The sequence below is a fragment of the Mauremys reevesii genome, linkage group 2 (genome assembly GCF_016161935.1).
Source record: "Mauremys reevesii isolate NIE-2019 linkage group 2, ASM1616193v1, whole genome shotgun sequence".
Classification (NCBI taxonomy): domain Eukaryota; kingdom Metazoa; phylum Chordata; order Testudines; family Geoemydidae; genus Mauremys; species Mauremys reevesii.
Genome location: NC_052624.1, coordinates 88160028 through 88176446, shown reverse-complemented (window position 1 = coordinate 88176446; position 16419 = coordinate 88160028). Strand labels below are relative to the sequence as shown.

General features: G+C 38.2%; 1 protein-coding gene across 12 annotated transcripts in view; it reads right to left on the bottom strand.

Moving 5' to 3' along the window:
• BBS9 (Bardet-Biedl syndrome 9) overlaps window positions 1-16419 on the bottom strand; it is a 493039-nt gene that overhangs the window by 441675 nt on the left and 34945 nt on the right. For all 12 annotated transcript variants that reach the window (XM_039526584.1, XM_039526588.1, XM_039526586.1 and 9 more), the window contains one exon: window positions 5359-5533. In XM_039526584.1, coding sequence (XP_039382518.1) covers window positions 5359-5533 — 175 coding nt within the window. The remainder of the gene's footprint in view (window positions 1-5358; window positions 5534-16419) is intronic.

Genomic DNA, 16419 nt, shown 5'->3' with positions numbered 1-16419 from the left:
TGAGCTGTGGATCTTTAAATTACCATGAATAGAAACAAAGACTTCAGTTTTTAAAAGGTGTCACCTGGAAAATTCATAAAGTAAATTATACTGCTATCAGTTATCCATGTTGGAAAGAAATGACTGATGCCAATTTTCTATTTACTTCACATCTTTATGCTTATATCACTATACCTTCCCCTGGTCAATGCAACTATACAAACTTTACAGCCTATTTAGTATCCAGGAGTCAACACAAAATAGTCCCACTAGTAGAAAGCATAAAGGCTCCATTAACTGAGTATGTTGTTTGAGAGATAATAGAAATTCTGGTGCTAGAGCAGTAAATATTTATTATGGCGGTAAAGCACAAGCCAGGTCACGTTACCATTAGATAAATTGTACTCTTGAGACATAAAATGCAAAACAGAAAAATAAATGGCTATATTCCTCTAAATCCTTTGGGTTATGATTATCTCTAAAATCTTCATTCCTCCTCCCCCTCACAAAGATGATGCATTTTGGCTATAAGCCCTTATGATGAAGGAAAATGTGCACTTTTGGTCTTGAAAGCAGATGAACTTGTCAGATTGGAATGTTGGGTAGGTGTTTCATAGGAATCTGTATGCTTCATGCAGATTAATTCTTGCCAAAAGAAAATTGCTAAACTAATCACAGTACTCTTAAACTATATCACTGATGTAATCAGCCCAAATTCCTTTGCAGGAAGCACATTTTGCTTTATATATGACTTGAACTAGTGACATGTAGGTAGAGACTGACACATAACTAGCAGATTCATAATCTGCGGGATGCTATGACTGACCAGCACTGCATAGGGTAGAAGGAAGGGGGATTAAAAATAATTGGGATGGCTGGGGATATTTCCATTCCAATTTGCTAAAATATTCAGTATTCCCAGGGGAAGCCCACCAGGCAGACAAGGGATGGGCAGGACAGCTACTTCAGTAGCAGAAGAAACATTGGACCTCTGGTCAGGAAACTTGCTTCTCTACTTGGGACAGGAACTTTCTTATGCCTTCCAGATCATTGTTGCTGAGGTGGGGCCCCGAAGACTCTAGCAAACACCAGGTCAACCCCTGGGAAAGGGTCGGAAATTTCTCTAAGTCCCCACCCAGACACCAGGTCAACCCTGGCTCCCACCTGGCCACCAGGTCAACCCTAGCAGCACGCACATCTGACATCTGAGCAATGGCAACAGGTCACTAAGCTGCTCTAGAAGCAGTTCTTGACTACTCTCAGTAACCAGCAGCAAAAGAATGTAGGACATGGAGACAGATCAGCAGTGACAACTGCAGTCAGACTGGCCCACAAAAACAGGGAGCAGATCACCAGGCTGAAGGGGTGAATACTGTGACGTAGCTCTCTAGATCCATTTCATTATCCCGTCACAGGGATGGAGAGTGAAAGAGATGCAAGGTAAGAGCACTTCCATAAATGTATTAGTACCAGTACGCCCACCTCCCTAGCTGAGTGTTTTAGTATAGCAAACAGCAGCAGGAGTCATAGCAGCCAATGCAGGTGCTACAATTCTGGGGGAAGAAATCACAGCGGTCAAGTAGATGAGGCTTTAGCTGCCTTTAGGGGAGAACTTGAGAGACTTGCCTCAGTCAGGTAACAAGGGTTTATAAAGAAGACAGCTCCCTTCAATGCAACCAGTGCTTCTGCAGGCCCCTGCGTCTGCACTGCAAAGTATAGGGGGAACTTATCAGGTGTAGCAGGTGGTTTTAATTAAACGTGAGTCCCACACAAAGCTAGGGAGATTACATTCCTCACAAGAAGAACAAACAGGTTTCATCACGTAGGACTTTTTACCTTATGTTCCTGGGACCCCTGGTGGCCAGTGCAGCATTATGGCAGAGCACATGGCAAATCAAAGTCTGCAGCAATATATTTTATTGGACCAACGTCTGTTGGTGAGAGACACAAGATTCGAGCCACACAGAGCTCACCCACTTTGTCTCTCTAATATCCTGGTACTGACAACTACAACTACACAGCAAATACATTCTTATGTATTTAATGATCACTTTGATCTATACACAAGTGACTTGGCCTGGCTTCCAGCTGTGAGTTAGTCAGTTCTCAGCTGATGGCTAGCCCTTGGCCACAGCTGGTACTCAGGCTGCCAGCATCACATCTGTTAGCACTCACTTGCCAGATTATGCATCCCTCTCTGAAAGGGAAAGGCCAGCAGTCCAGCATCAATTTTAACACTTCTCAGTATTGAACTATATTCAAAAGTCAAGAAGCCCAGGATCTCCAATGATAAGATAAGAAAAGATATAATTCTGTTCTTTTATCTTTCCTAAAGGGTAATTCTCTTAGCCCAGTATTCCAAATCCAAGCTTGGTCTCAGAAACAGGAGTCTAGGAATATGCCCACATCATCTTTGGTAGGGACAGGCCTCAATATAGGGCACTAGTTAGAGGCACTCCCACTAATATGCAAACAGGGGCAAAATGAAGCGAATCACACTGCGTCAATCATGACCACACACATTTATCTGTATGTTATATCCATATGCCCAACCTACACTGTTGGATCTTACATCACTTAGTTTGTGAGCTTCCCAGAAAAGGGACTCTGTCTTCATCTGTGTTTATACAGCATGGGTCTTCTATCCTGAGTGGGGTTTATGGGTCCTACCAGAATATAATTAAAGCAGCAGCATGTCTGATTCCCTCCATAGGGAAAAGTCAAGAGGAAAACTTGTTGGTATGGCAACAAGACATAGGCAAATTGGCACCTACAACAACTGCATCATTAAACCCAAGGACTTGGGATGCATGCAGGCAACCTGTTAATATTTTAACAGATAAGAATCAACTCCTGCTAAAAGGCTAAAGGATAGAGGATTTTAACACAAAGATCTGTGTACGGTTGTTCATTTGTACAGAAGTCAGGGTGGAGGCTGGCACTTGGCAACCACAGGTCTGCATTGTTAATTAGAGGTAATGCTACAGTACTAACATGTTTACTTAGCAGCAGCATGTTTGGAAAGTTGAATGGCACAGCTTCACAGCATTGCTTAACTTTTTGGCAGACTTGAACCATTTGCATAACTCGTTTCCTTAATCTTTCAAAACATATATAGTTTAAAATTTATTACCAGTAGCTGTGTTGCTAATCAGTCATCTCCACTGAGCAGACCTTTATTGTGAGCTTGCACAAGCAGTGTGGCTCAATGATATACTGCTTAAATTGACTTCTGCCTGGCTCTGATCACTTTCAAATTTTGAAGGGCTTTTGAATACTAGATTCTTCGGTAGCTGTCTAAAATAACGATTCACAAAGGTATGCTGTCACTTATGGGGGAAAAATGAAGCAGTGCTAAATTGTTACTACTCAAAACTAAATACCGAGAGCTGAAGTACAAGGACCCTTGAGATTTACACAATACTTTCTTGTTGCTTTCTAAAGAGATTCATAGATGCCTACTTCATTCTTAAATAGACGCATGAGGCCAACATATCCATAAGAAACCCCTTTTATTTAGCCCACTGATATGTTGCTTGGAAACTTGAATTCAAAATACTAACATCAGCTAGGGCTGTGAAATTATTATATCTCTTCTGATTCTCACATTTAAAGTTATACACAAAATCTCTGCTCTTGTTTCTTCCGCATTCCCTTTGCTATACAAACCTCCTCCTTAACCTTTACCTTTGTAAAGAGTCTCTTCTTTTTAAGCCTTCTGTACATAACGGTCTTTGAGCTTGTAGCTCCCTTCTTCCCTCCACCAGTGAGTGACCCTCTCTTCACTCAACTGCTTGCTTAACATCACCTATAATACAATCAGATATCATCCTCTGTACATAACCCAACACTAAAAAAAGCCATCATGCTGCACTGAAATCTAACATTCTTCTGGTAATCTGATGTGTTACATCTTTAAGCCATTCTGTTTAACTGTTCATTCCCTGAGGCAGGGACTGTGCTTTCCTCTGTATTTTGTACAGCACCAAGCATATCAATGATACTCAATGAAACAGCAACCACATATTTTCCCTCTTTCCCACATCAATCTCTCACTTTCTTTTTTCACCCATCAATTTCACCTTCCTTTTACTACCACTTCAGTTCTCACTGAGAAAGCACTTCACTCCAAAGATGATGCCATTCCCCATCAGTCACTCTCCATACTTTAAAAGCAATGATCTATACCTCACTACATTCTGACAAAATGTACACTATTCCAATCTAGGACATATTCAGACTTCACCAGATTAATGAACGAGTGCTCAAAGCTGACTGACCTCACCACACATTAAGCGGTGGGGACCTTTGTCGGTTTTGGCAGAGGTGCTGAGTTGCCCCTTTAAAGGCAAGTAGAGAGCCAGTGAGGTACCGCCAATACAGAGGTAGCCCCATTCCAGGTCAGCATGGGGACACTGACCCATCCCTCCCCGCAGGTGACCAGAAGAGAGGGGGAATATTTATGCCCACACCTGGGCAGTGACAGCCCTCCTTTCGCCTGGTCAGATTAAGCAGCACCCACCCTCTCATCCATGGAAGTATCTCAAATACCAGATTTTAGTCATTATCTGCTGTGGGCATTATATTAGTCGCTCCTTTCTCAGGGGGCTGGGAAGGAATTTTCCCCTCACCATCATGCTGCACTGAAATCTAACATTTCTAGATCTAGATCGGCCAACACCAGGTAGGTTTTTTCACCACCACCCCCCCCCCAGAGGATTGGAGGCTTGAGGGAGCAAACAACGAAAGGGGAGTTAGGCTACGATGCTACACCTCATTATGTAAGCTTGGGGCACATGTCCAGTGCAGGTACTCTGCAGGGAATTGATACAATTATCAGATTAAATCCTTTCCCGATCCATTTTAAGGAGGTATTCTTTTAAGGAGTGGAAACGGGGGTGGGGGAGTGAGGGGGGGAGTCAACTCAATCTCCTTTATATACCCCTTGACTCTCATTCAAGGGAGGAGGGGAGGAAGGTAGTGAGGTCCCAGCAATGTCTTAGCTGGGGATCAGGATGGGTAAGGGGGAGGGCTACCAGCAGCCTTCCCAGATATATGTAAATAATTATGGAATTACCTGCACTGTATAGTTTTATCTGGCAGGTACTCCCAGACACTTAGGAATAAAGTTGAGGCCTAATTAACACATCCAGTGTCTCCTGTCCTTCTTCTGGCATACCCAGACAACAACAATTCAAGTCTGAGCTTCAGGAGACAGCACCAAGAAAGGCATCTGTTCTTTCCTCTTTTAAAAAGTAGATATGTGGTACAACATGAGTAAAAGCAAATAAAACATTACTTTTTATTTTCAGTATATTCACGTTATATGACGGCAGCCCTAAAAGGAAATACAATTACTTATTTAACATTTATACATACTTGTAGCTCTCAACTTGTTGACAGGAAGAGACTGTAATGAAGGAATCTGTTCGAGAGCTGTAAGTTAACGGACCAGGCAGAAGAAAACCAGGTAGAAATCGGCCAAAAGCATAGCTTTCCTGTTCAAACAACATAAGCATGCCATCCATGGACTGTATGCATATCAAATCTCGACCTAAACGAAAAGGAAACAAAGCACCATTAATTACATATTACATTTTTATTAAAATATACAGGCCTGAATTCTCATTGACACTAAATGTAAATGAATACTAATTTACCATATTGGCAGCATAAAGCGGCTTTAAAGTAGGCATAAATGTAATTTACTCCCACTTTAAGGCTCCTTTACACTGTCAGTGACGCTAGAGTGTAAGCGTTTCGTGGGTAACAGTGAAGCAGTTGCCCACGAAAGCTTATGCTCAGATAAATTAGTTAGTCTCTAAGGTGCCACAAGTACTCCTGTTATTTTTGCAGATAGGGAAAGGAAAAGTGGCAATGAGACCAATGTTGGTAGCAAAGAGATAGTGACGGAAGGAAGAGCAAACTGTGAATCGGCAGAGAGAAGAAAATATCCATAATGCAAATAGGAAAAAAAACCAGATCCAATGTCTTCACAGGGGTCCAAGCTGTGAAAAATCACTCCACAAATGCAGAAGGGGTGGTTCCCACGCGGCTCTACCTCAAGGAGTGCTGCTCTTACCACCCTGGAAAGCTATTTGGCACCTGGTACCCCATGAAGTGCGAGAATCCCCCTCCATTTTCAGATAATGCCTGGAAGAAGTTACTCCCTGCTCCGGTAGCCTATGCCCCACGCCAAACTCTTGCCAGGGAGTGGGGGAAGGAAATCCCTGACAACTCCCAGAACCATTGCTCATCCTATTCCCACCTGTTCTTTCCATAAGGTAATTTAACCCACAAGTAAACTGATGTGACTTGAAGGACATCTGTACTTTGCATTTCATGGATTTTGCCAGTTTGGCTCACAAACCTATTACTAATCAAATAAGTAACACAAAATTTGGACACACAAAATAATGCGCTAGAACAAAGAGAACCAAACCTTCCAAAAGTTGTAAAAACATTATCTGCTAAAACTAAAACTAGTTAACTGTTTTGTTTCTTGGGTAAACAACAATACATTAAGAGAAACAAAAAGATAGCAAAAAAATTAGTTTTCTGATTTAACTTAATATTCTATTTTAACTGAGGGACCACAGTTATTAAAATAAAATAAAATAAATGACCCTAAGAACAAATGTTCAAATCTACATATCATTCCATACTTTAAATGGTCTAAAATAGAAATCATCATGAAAACAATGTTAATATCATAGTGATATTTTCCCATTGTCTTTATTATATCTTTATTTTATATGTTTAAAGGAGGATTTAAAAATATTAAGTCTGTAGTGAGGAGTTAAAAATACTTGTCAATATTGAAATCAATAATTCAACTACAATAGCAGCAAGATCCTACTGGTCACATGCTGATTTCAGTTACATGGATATAAATTCAGAGCAATACTTTAGAAGTCAACTGAGATCAGAATCAGGTTGTGGATTTAGCATTACATAAAAGATAAAAATTATGTGTATGTTTGAATTAATGTTAGCACCCATTCATACAAAGAAATCCACAAAAAAATGGCCCAATCAAACACTCACTGAAATCAATGAAAATATTAAAGCCAATGGAAGTAGGTATTGGATCAAGCCCCTATCCTACAAACATGTACATAAATAATGTCATTTATTTCACTCCCATGCAAAATTACTCACATCTGCAAGTGTCTGCGGGATTATAGCCTATGCATGCAGGATTAAAACAGGATATTGATTTAAAGAGAAAAAAATTCTTCCTCCTAGATGTCCTCTTTTAGACCCTACTCTTCCAATACAGGGCCTCAGATATGGGCAAAAAAACAAAACAAAAAAAAAATGTATTTTTCCCACTTTGACAAGTATTGTTACATAAGATCACAGAGGCAACAGTTCAATATATGGCAACACTGGAGGTAAAATGCATATGGAAAAATTATCTCGTATTCTGATTCATCAGAGAAATTATTAGATGCATATCAACTGTTATTTAAAAAGAAACAGACCACGCTAAGTAGTTAATGGGTTAATAATTCACTTAAATTACTAATACAGTATTACTTGATCTTCGACCTCTTGATTAAACAGAGAATCAGTATTCTCTCCCCCAAGATTTGGATCACTAGGGTAAAAACTCTGAAGCTGAGGGCAAGTGGTCAGAGCCATGTAAGGGGAGCAGAAGGTAAATAGCTACACTGGATCCCGTTTTTCTCCCCTTTTTGTGATTGCCAATTCTATACTACTCTCAAAATGGTCCCTTCATCCTTCCCACCAAAAAGATCTGTACATAATTCACTCCATTCCCATTAACACTGCTGCACACATTGATAGGGAGGATTTTCAATAATGAAATACGGTCCTGTTCTTTTCCCAGAGGTTGAACTCAGTGCTTCTCAACCTCCTAGGAAACAAGGGAACCAAATTTCAGTACTTCATAGGGAAGAACACTGATGCTATAGATAGATAGGCACAACTTTTTTTAATTAATGTAATTTTAGGGGCGGCAGGGGGTCATGATAGGATTCCAACCAAATCTGAACTATTGCAATGGCCGATTTATCCTAACTACAGATTTCTAAATAAAAAAAATATATATTTTATTCAAGCAGAAGTTCTCTCTTTTCTTATCAGGGGGTAGCTGTGTTAGTCTGTATCCACAAAAACAGTAAGGAGTCTGGTGGCACTTTAAATCTCCTTGTTGTCTCTTTTCTTAAAGCCATAAACCTACGATCAGTCTTATATTTAACACAACATTCTTTCGGGGGGGATGATTTACTGACTGCTGATGCAAAACATATTTGTCTTATACCAACTGTTTTAATAAGGCAGAAATAGCACTCTGGTTTAACAAAATCATAAATCAACGTATAGAGAATAATTTTCTTCAACCTTAGAAAAATCCCATTTCCCTTATTAAACATGAAACAGAGCAAAATAGTCCATTAATCAAGAGGGCTATGATGGCTTCTAAAGGAAATTTAGCTAAGCTAACAATGAAAACCAATCTTCTCAAGTTAAATCATGCTAGGATCTGTACAGATTACCTATATTTTGTAAAAAAGCATCTGTAACATGGAAATCATTAGAGCGATGTTCAAAAACTCTCAGACTAACATTCTGCCAGCTACTGAAGTAAGCCAAACTAATGCCTTTCTTTACAACTGCAAGTGATAAAGACAAAATATATCATACCATTTAAGCCATTGGCTGCAAGGTTCATTGACAACTTCAAGTTGATAATTTGGTCCCATTAGGTTTAATCTATAATATATTGAAGTTCGTTTCATGTTTCCAAACAGTGGTACTACATTAATCTTTCCTGTTTAGTACATAAGAGTCACACATCTTTTTACAAAATGTGAATTCTTAAATTCTGTTAACAGTTTCAAATCAATGAACAAATGCTTCCTATTACTAAATTCAATAATTTTAATAGAATTATGTGTTTAACACGTAAAATCCTGATAGCATTTTCCAAAAGGTACAGTAGTTTTAGAGTTATGAATTTCTTCAGGTTTTCTTACACTGAAACACATGTTTTTTAAATTACAAAGCAGGGTCTATGGCTTCTGTTCGAATCTAGATTTTATTGTTTATAAAATTAGAAACATATTTTATATTATACACATATTATATATGCATATACACACACACACGTGTGTGTGTGTGTGTGGACAGCCAACAAGTTTCTTTTGAAATTGTGTATGAAGTGGCTTTATTAAAAAGCCTTTCCAGTTACTTAACCTCTTAAAATACTATTTATATGGCTCAAAAGATCAAACTTCATTTTATGATTTATTTATAATAATTTGTCACTCATATTCTGAAGTATGTGGTATTCAAAGGGTTAAGTCAACCAAACTGATCACTGAGAAGCATTTGGTTCATTATTTAAAGGTCAAAAAGCTCTGAAGAATTAGCCAAGATCAGAGCAGATGATTTCATCAACATATGATTCAAAAATTAGTCAACGGAAATTATATATTAATAAAGTAACTTATGCAATATTTGAAAAAAAGTCATAACCAAGGCGCTTGAATTCAATTAAAACCTGTTTAATATTAAGGGTCTCACTTAATTTCAATTATTTTTTTTTTCATTTTAGCACTGACACTATTCGTAACTAATGCTGCTTCAAAGAAGAAAAGAGAAAATGGCACAATGTAAGGTAAAGACGGTATGGCAGACTTAATGTTCTTTGTTCTAGCTTTTGTCAGTTTAATAAACCAATCAATCATCATGGTAAATAAAGTACTTTGCACTAGGATAGCACCTTCCATCCATGGACCTCAAAATGTTTTACAAACTTTAATGAATTAAGATTTATAACATCCTTGTTATGCAGGTAAGTAGCAATATGCCTATATCCCAGTCCTGTTCTACCTAGTCTTGGAGATGGGCAAACTGCAGTGGTCCATCTTTGGAGACAAATAGGGCATTTTGGAATACCCTGAAACAAACTTTTCAAGGCCTTATTTAATATTTCTCTTCTGTCCTACTGGCTTATTACAAAAGTATTTTTCAGGAAACACTATAGGACAATCCTATTTTTTTTATTCAGGGCTCTATGCTCCTATCTTGGCTTATTCCTGGTCAGGGGAGTAGAAACTCCATGAGTTTCAGTCACCGAATGTCCTTTTTATTCTTCCATCTGTGGGGAGAAAGAAGAATTTGCATCCCGCACCTCCCACAAATGAGGCATAGGTTTCAGACCCTAAGCTCAAGGATCTCAGGGGTTCACTGGAATCAAGGGCTGTCTCCATAGAGGTTCACCCTCTTCCCTTCTCTCCCTTTTCCCCTGGCTGCTCCTTGACAACATCACTGTGCTGCCTGGGAGTCGTCTTACCATAACTGTCCCTGAGACCTTCCACAATATGGAGGGGGAAAGAAACAGAAGTTACTGCAAACTCAGTTGGTATAACCACACTGCTCAGTTTTACCTTTCTAAAAATCAGTATGCACAAAGAGAAAAAAAACACAGTAAGTAGAGCATCTTATTTCTCTCCATCTTGTCAGCTAACTCTGGCTCAATATTTATACTTTGCATTAAATGCTGCCCTCAGTTATCCCCATGAAGCTTCACTGAAATCAGCAGGGCTGCACAGGTGTAACATAGGACAGAACCTGGCCTATTTCTTAAAGCAATTGTTACACAGGTAAGCGTCTGAGCTACTATCTTAGGCAGCAGACACCCACACACCAAAAACATTCCAATGAGGTATGTTAACTGCAAAAATAAACCTGGTTTCAAATGATCAGAATCCAAAGAGATGTGTTTTTACACCTTGTTAATAGTTTTGTTGTCTTTTCTTGTATATGAATGATAAAACAAGATTTTTTTAAAAGCAGAAAACTGTATTAAAAACTACACAAGATATGCAGAAAGATGGGACACACACACACACACACACACACAGAGCTAGGTAAATATTTTTTTAAAGTTTATTAAATCACAATACAAATTAAATCAGTTTGTTGATGTACTGTAATTCTATTGTTTAAAATACTATAAAAGGTCACAGAAAATAAGAGATAGAAAAGACATTAGATCACATGGTCCATCCCCTTACTACAGTAGAAGTGTTCTCTATAGTATACGTTCTAATGTTTTGTACTTCATACTCTCCTACCATTTTAAAGGAAGGCTATGCCATCAGAGTTATGAAAGAGCAATATTTCTCGATTGTGAATAATGGGGGGCTTTTTCCACAAGCAGATGAAGAGATTTTTGGCTATATCCTTTAACTAACGAATACCCCAAGTTTTGTTTTTAATTATTTCTGTTTCTGTGACAACACTTTAAAAACACAGACAGACACACTACAGGCAGCAGTAATACTGTAAAGATGCTGATTCAGTTACTTTAATAAATTAAAAATAGACGTCTGCACAGTTGTTCGTCCACGTTGTTAGGGCAAGTCAGAAATAGCAATAAGTTTTGATCTCACACAAATGATAAGATATAAAATGTATGTTTACCATAATCTGTTAAATCATAAAAATAATAAATCATTAAGAATGGAAATAAGATTTACAGAACAATCTTGTAATAGATAATAGATACGTATAACAGTGATTGGGGGATATTATATTTATCCTCAGTGTTAACAAATGAACTCCTTCATACAAATACTATTGTTGAAACATCTTGTTGGTACAGTAATAAAACATGTTGAAAGCCAACTAATATTTACAACAAGGTGCTTAGAGTCTTCAGGGATCTTCAATGCATGTAGAACAGCAGGTAAACCATATTTGTTAAAGAAACAGTAAAAGATATTTAATCCATATAGAGCTTGATCCAGCAACGAGTCAATGGCAAAACTCCCATTGACTTCAGTGATGCAGCGTCAAGTTCTAAAGCAACAACTAAGCTTCGTTTGTCTTCCTTGCATCATCTGTATTATTCACTTCAAGTTTAGTTAAAATACAAATTTACAATCGTCTGTTAGCTGACAAACTCCAGTTATGAAAAATACTACAAGTAAAACAAAATGAAAAGTTCATACAAAATTAGATATTCTTCATAGTCCAAGTTTTTATAGTTCACTTTGTTTCCTTTGGCCATTTGTTTCTAATGTGTAACCAGTGAATGGGTTTTTTATGTTTCATTAAAAAAAATGCAGTCTTCCAAAAGCGCAGCCAGAAATGTCCATTTCAAAAAGCTTGCTGCAGCCAGTTGGCTTTGCCAGTGACATATTTATAAAGTGAAAATGTAACCCATAGTGTTCTCTGCAAATCAGATGGAATCACTTAGTGTACTCTACATAGTTTCAGCAGCCTCAAGAGGAATGTCCCTCAGCCAGCAAGTGTTACTTTAAGTATTAGTCCAGCTACTGTTGTTTTGTAGTTTTTGTTATTCTAGCATGAAACGAATATATTTGTCACAGGGTTTGTTTTTTTTTTATAAAAACATAATTTATTTTTAATGAAAAACCAATATAAGAGGCAAGTGGTGGCTCTTTGAAACAAGCCTGTAATTAAAGCTATTTTGGATCTGGAGTTCTTCTTGTATGTGAATGATTTCCTGTGCGCTCAGCCTTCCCCCTGGCACCAAAGCATTTTCATAAAAATAAATACATTATGTAATCACAAGGACTTAGCACCATGTGACAGTTACTAAGAAAACCTGCAGCATCAAATGGGATAAATTATAAATCAGAATAAGCTTCATAAAGTTATAGCTTTTTGGCAAGCAACAGCACAGATGATTCCACATCCCTTTAAGGAATGCTAATCAAAAGCGTCAGTCAACAGCTCACTACAAGGAAGACAAAAGAATGGTATATTCAAGAAAGAAAAGAGCAATTGGCATTTTCACACAGTAATAGTTCATTTTCTTCACAGCTAATACTGAATATAAGGGCTTAAAGAGAGTGTTTCCTTTAAGCATCACAAGCCTTAATTTACACAGGAAAAGCAAGACTACAGTCCATGAACCAATGCAAGAGTAACTATGGCCTTACTTTCCCACACACAGACTGGAAGAGAAGGCAGTCACCTGCTCTGGCATGGGAAAATGGGTTTTTGTTTTCTTTTAGCACTGAGTTTTTGATGGAAAACCCGAAGATGCTTCCTGTTCAGAGGTGCTTTGAGAGCTCAACTCACAGCTGGGTTTAGTTCCCGATGCAAAACAAGTGTGGGTCAACTGTGAGCAAAGCACTTCAGGAACTGCTCCTGACTAATGGAAAAACCATTTGAATGTATGTTGGGGCAGTTCTTAAAACAACCTATGCCTAGTAAAAAACAAATCTTAGGTTACTTCCCTAACCCAAAGCAGGAAACGCATGTCAATGAGCATTCAGAAAGAATACTAAACAAGACTAGCTTGGTGGTCTAATGGCAGCACAGTGCACTGCCACAAAGGGAATCAGAGTTCAGGACTTCAGCTGGGTTTCTTTATTCCAGGCAGACAGCAGCTGAGAACATTCCTGAGGCAGTGTTCTGACCACATAGGAGGAGAGAAAGAAAAATGCCTTACATCACTCACCAGCAATCCCCCCGGATGATGCAAGGAACATTGTACACAGGCTCCTGCGGGAGCTAGGTTGAGTCCACCTGTGCTAGGAACACAGGTTACTACAACATGAGCCCCCGAAGCAGGAAGGGAATGAAAATAAGAGGAGCTGATAGGATTTAAGAAAAAACTCAACCCAGGAAAAACAGATACTGAAGAAATTAATGTATTGAACTAACATTTTTAATTATTTTCTAGTCTTTGCCTGCTACTATGGAATTGGAACTTGAAGTAGTACAAGATCTTTGAGTCTTCACAAATCCCAACAAAGGACAAATGTTGGTTCTGCAACTGGCCAGCCTATTCATTAGCAAGTTTCCTCTGCCAGAAAGTATCCGAGCAGCTCAATAGAGGAATGGTGCAAAGGAGAGGAATTCCTTTGTACCCCACCACTGTCAATTTTTAGGATCAAAAGTCTTCCACCCAGTCCCTTGTAGATTTTTATGAATCCTAAAATAGGATTTAAATGGACAGGCATTTCATTCACATGATCAACCAAATTGATGAATGCACATCTTCTCTTCCCAGTCATCCCTCTTGGGGAAAGTAATCTTCAAGCCACAAGATCCATTTTTTCCTTCCCCAGCTGACCTCTGAAAAAGAGCAGTGAGCCAGTATTAACCTGCTAACTTTGGGCAGAGGCCTTTTCAAAACTAATATGGACCCTGAGGATGGGGCGGGGCAGACAGGAAAAGACTACTAGTCAGGTTAAATGAGCTCCAAGTATCTGCAATATGGGCAATCAGAGTCAATCTCCAACTTTGAGGAAAGGGTGTCTGCTAGAAGAATCCCTACTTTTGGCATTCTACAGCCATGAGAGAAGTGAAACATCCACTGATCTAAATAGGTTTTAGTTATTATTTATTTATGGTAGCCCTCACAATAGGCTAAGCATTTTTCAGACATTCAAGAAGAGAGAGTCTCTGCCTGGCAGAGCACACACTCTCAGAAAAGACATTCAGATTGGCAGAGGTCATAAAACGAAGAAGAACATCAAATACAGATTATCAAGGGAGAGAGTTTACATATAGCTGTGGTTCTCCTCACCATTGCATGAGAGCCTGAGACTACAGCTTTCTTGACCATAGGTTTCGGAGTAGCAGCCATGTTAGTCTGTATCCATAAAAAGAACAGGAGTACTTGTGGCACCTTAGAGATTAACAAATATATTTGAGCATAAGCTTTTGTGGGCTACAGCCCACTTCATCAGATGCATAGAATGGAACATATAAGAAGAGTGTGTGTATGTGTGTGTGTGTATATATATATATATATATATATATATATATATATATATATATATATATATATACACACACACACAGAAACACACAATTCTTATATATTCCATTCTATGCATCTGATGAAGTGGGCTGTATATATATATACACACACACACACACACACACACATATATACATACAGAGACCATAGGTGGTTCACAAAGCTGTTGTAGAAGTCAATTTTCTAGATAAGATCCTCCCTCTTTATGGAGTGGGACACAATTATTATTTTCTGAGCTCAGCTGGCTTTATAAATATAAATGTAGTTTGGGGGCACTTAATATATATAACTGTATGAAGACAGTGTTAAGTGAGGTTTGGGGGGAGCTGTTGCATATCTGACCGGGCAATCAAGGGGATTTGTTCACAAAAGGTTACAAAAGGGAATTTTAAACTACACACTCTTGCAGATAAAGGCAACTTAACATGAAACTGTATTATCTGTCTGTATACAACATTTTTCTTGCATGTGCAAATCAGCTTCACAAAAAAATATATGAAATCAATACAGACAGACCTATTATTAGAACTTTGCCAAAAAGCACCAATAAACTTTGAATGAAGGTTCTCCATAAATTTTACCCACATGCTATCCATGTTATCCAACTCCCACTGAAGTCAATGGTAGTCTTTCTACTGAGTTCAATAAAAGCTGAATCAGGCCCTAATTTTACATGATAAATAAAGTAGCTCAAAAAATCATCAGTAGACTCTGAAATATACATCTGGATATGTCATTCAGATTACAAATCTATTGTCTTAAAAGGAGAATTTCTTCATCTTTAAAACCCAAAAGACACATACACTTAGAATTGTAAACAGAGACTGGAGCAGAGTAAACTCAGCTGCAGTTCCTTTGCCTCTTCCCAGAAGGAGAACTGCTCAGCTCAAAGAGAAGATCCTTTATCATCTCCTGTCCCTCTTTCCCAGCAAGAAGCAGATCTCCACTTTCTCAGAAGGTGGAAAGTCTGACTAACCCAATGGACCTCCTGTGCCATTTTGTGATAGTTTTGCTGAGGAACAACTATTAAAAAGGAATATTTCACCTAGTTGTCTTTATGACCCATAGACCCTTCAATGCCAACTAGAAAAAAGGATTACAATAATATCCTGATATGTACATTCCAGTTCATCAAAGATTTTCATATGATGTCTAAATTAAAATGCTGGTCATTAGTCAGTATTGTTGTGAAATGAATGTACAGATACTATGTAAGGAACTATATATGTTTACTGAAAATATGTTTTAAAGTCTGTACAAAGATAGAGTTAACATATATGTTTTCTGTCAGATAATAAAGTTTATTCACTCTGGCACGTAAATTAAGCCTTGTAAGTTAACACAATGGAGAGTCATTTACATACTAAATCAACGGGGAGATGGAAATCTACAGGGAGATAGCACACAGAAGCATAAGCTACAGGGAGATATAACGAGAAGGCAAAAGACACCCCTTTATCCTGCGCCTAGGAAGTAAATGGGCAATATGTTTACATTCATGAAAACAGGATCTCAATCAGATTTGGTTGAAATACTGCAGAGAATATTTGGGCTGAAATAAACATATTTAGAGTTGAGGTTAGCCTGCTAAGTTAAGTATAGTATCCAGAAAACATGTTCTAATTTTGTTTTGTATGTAACTTGTTTCCATTATCCTT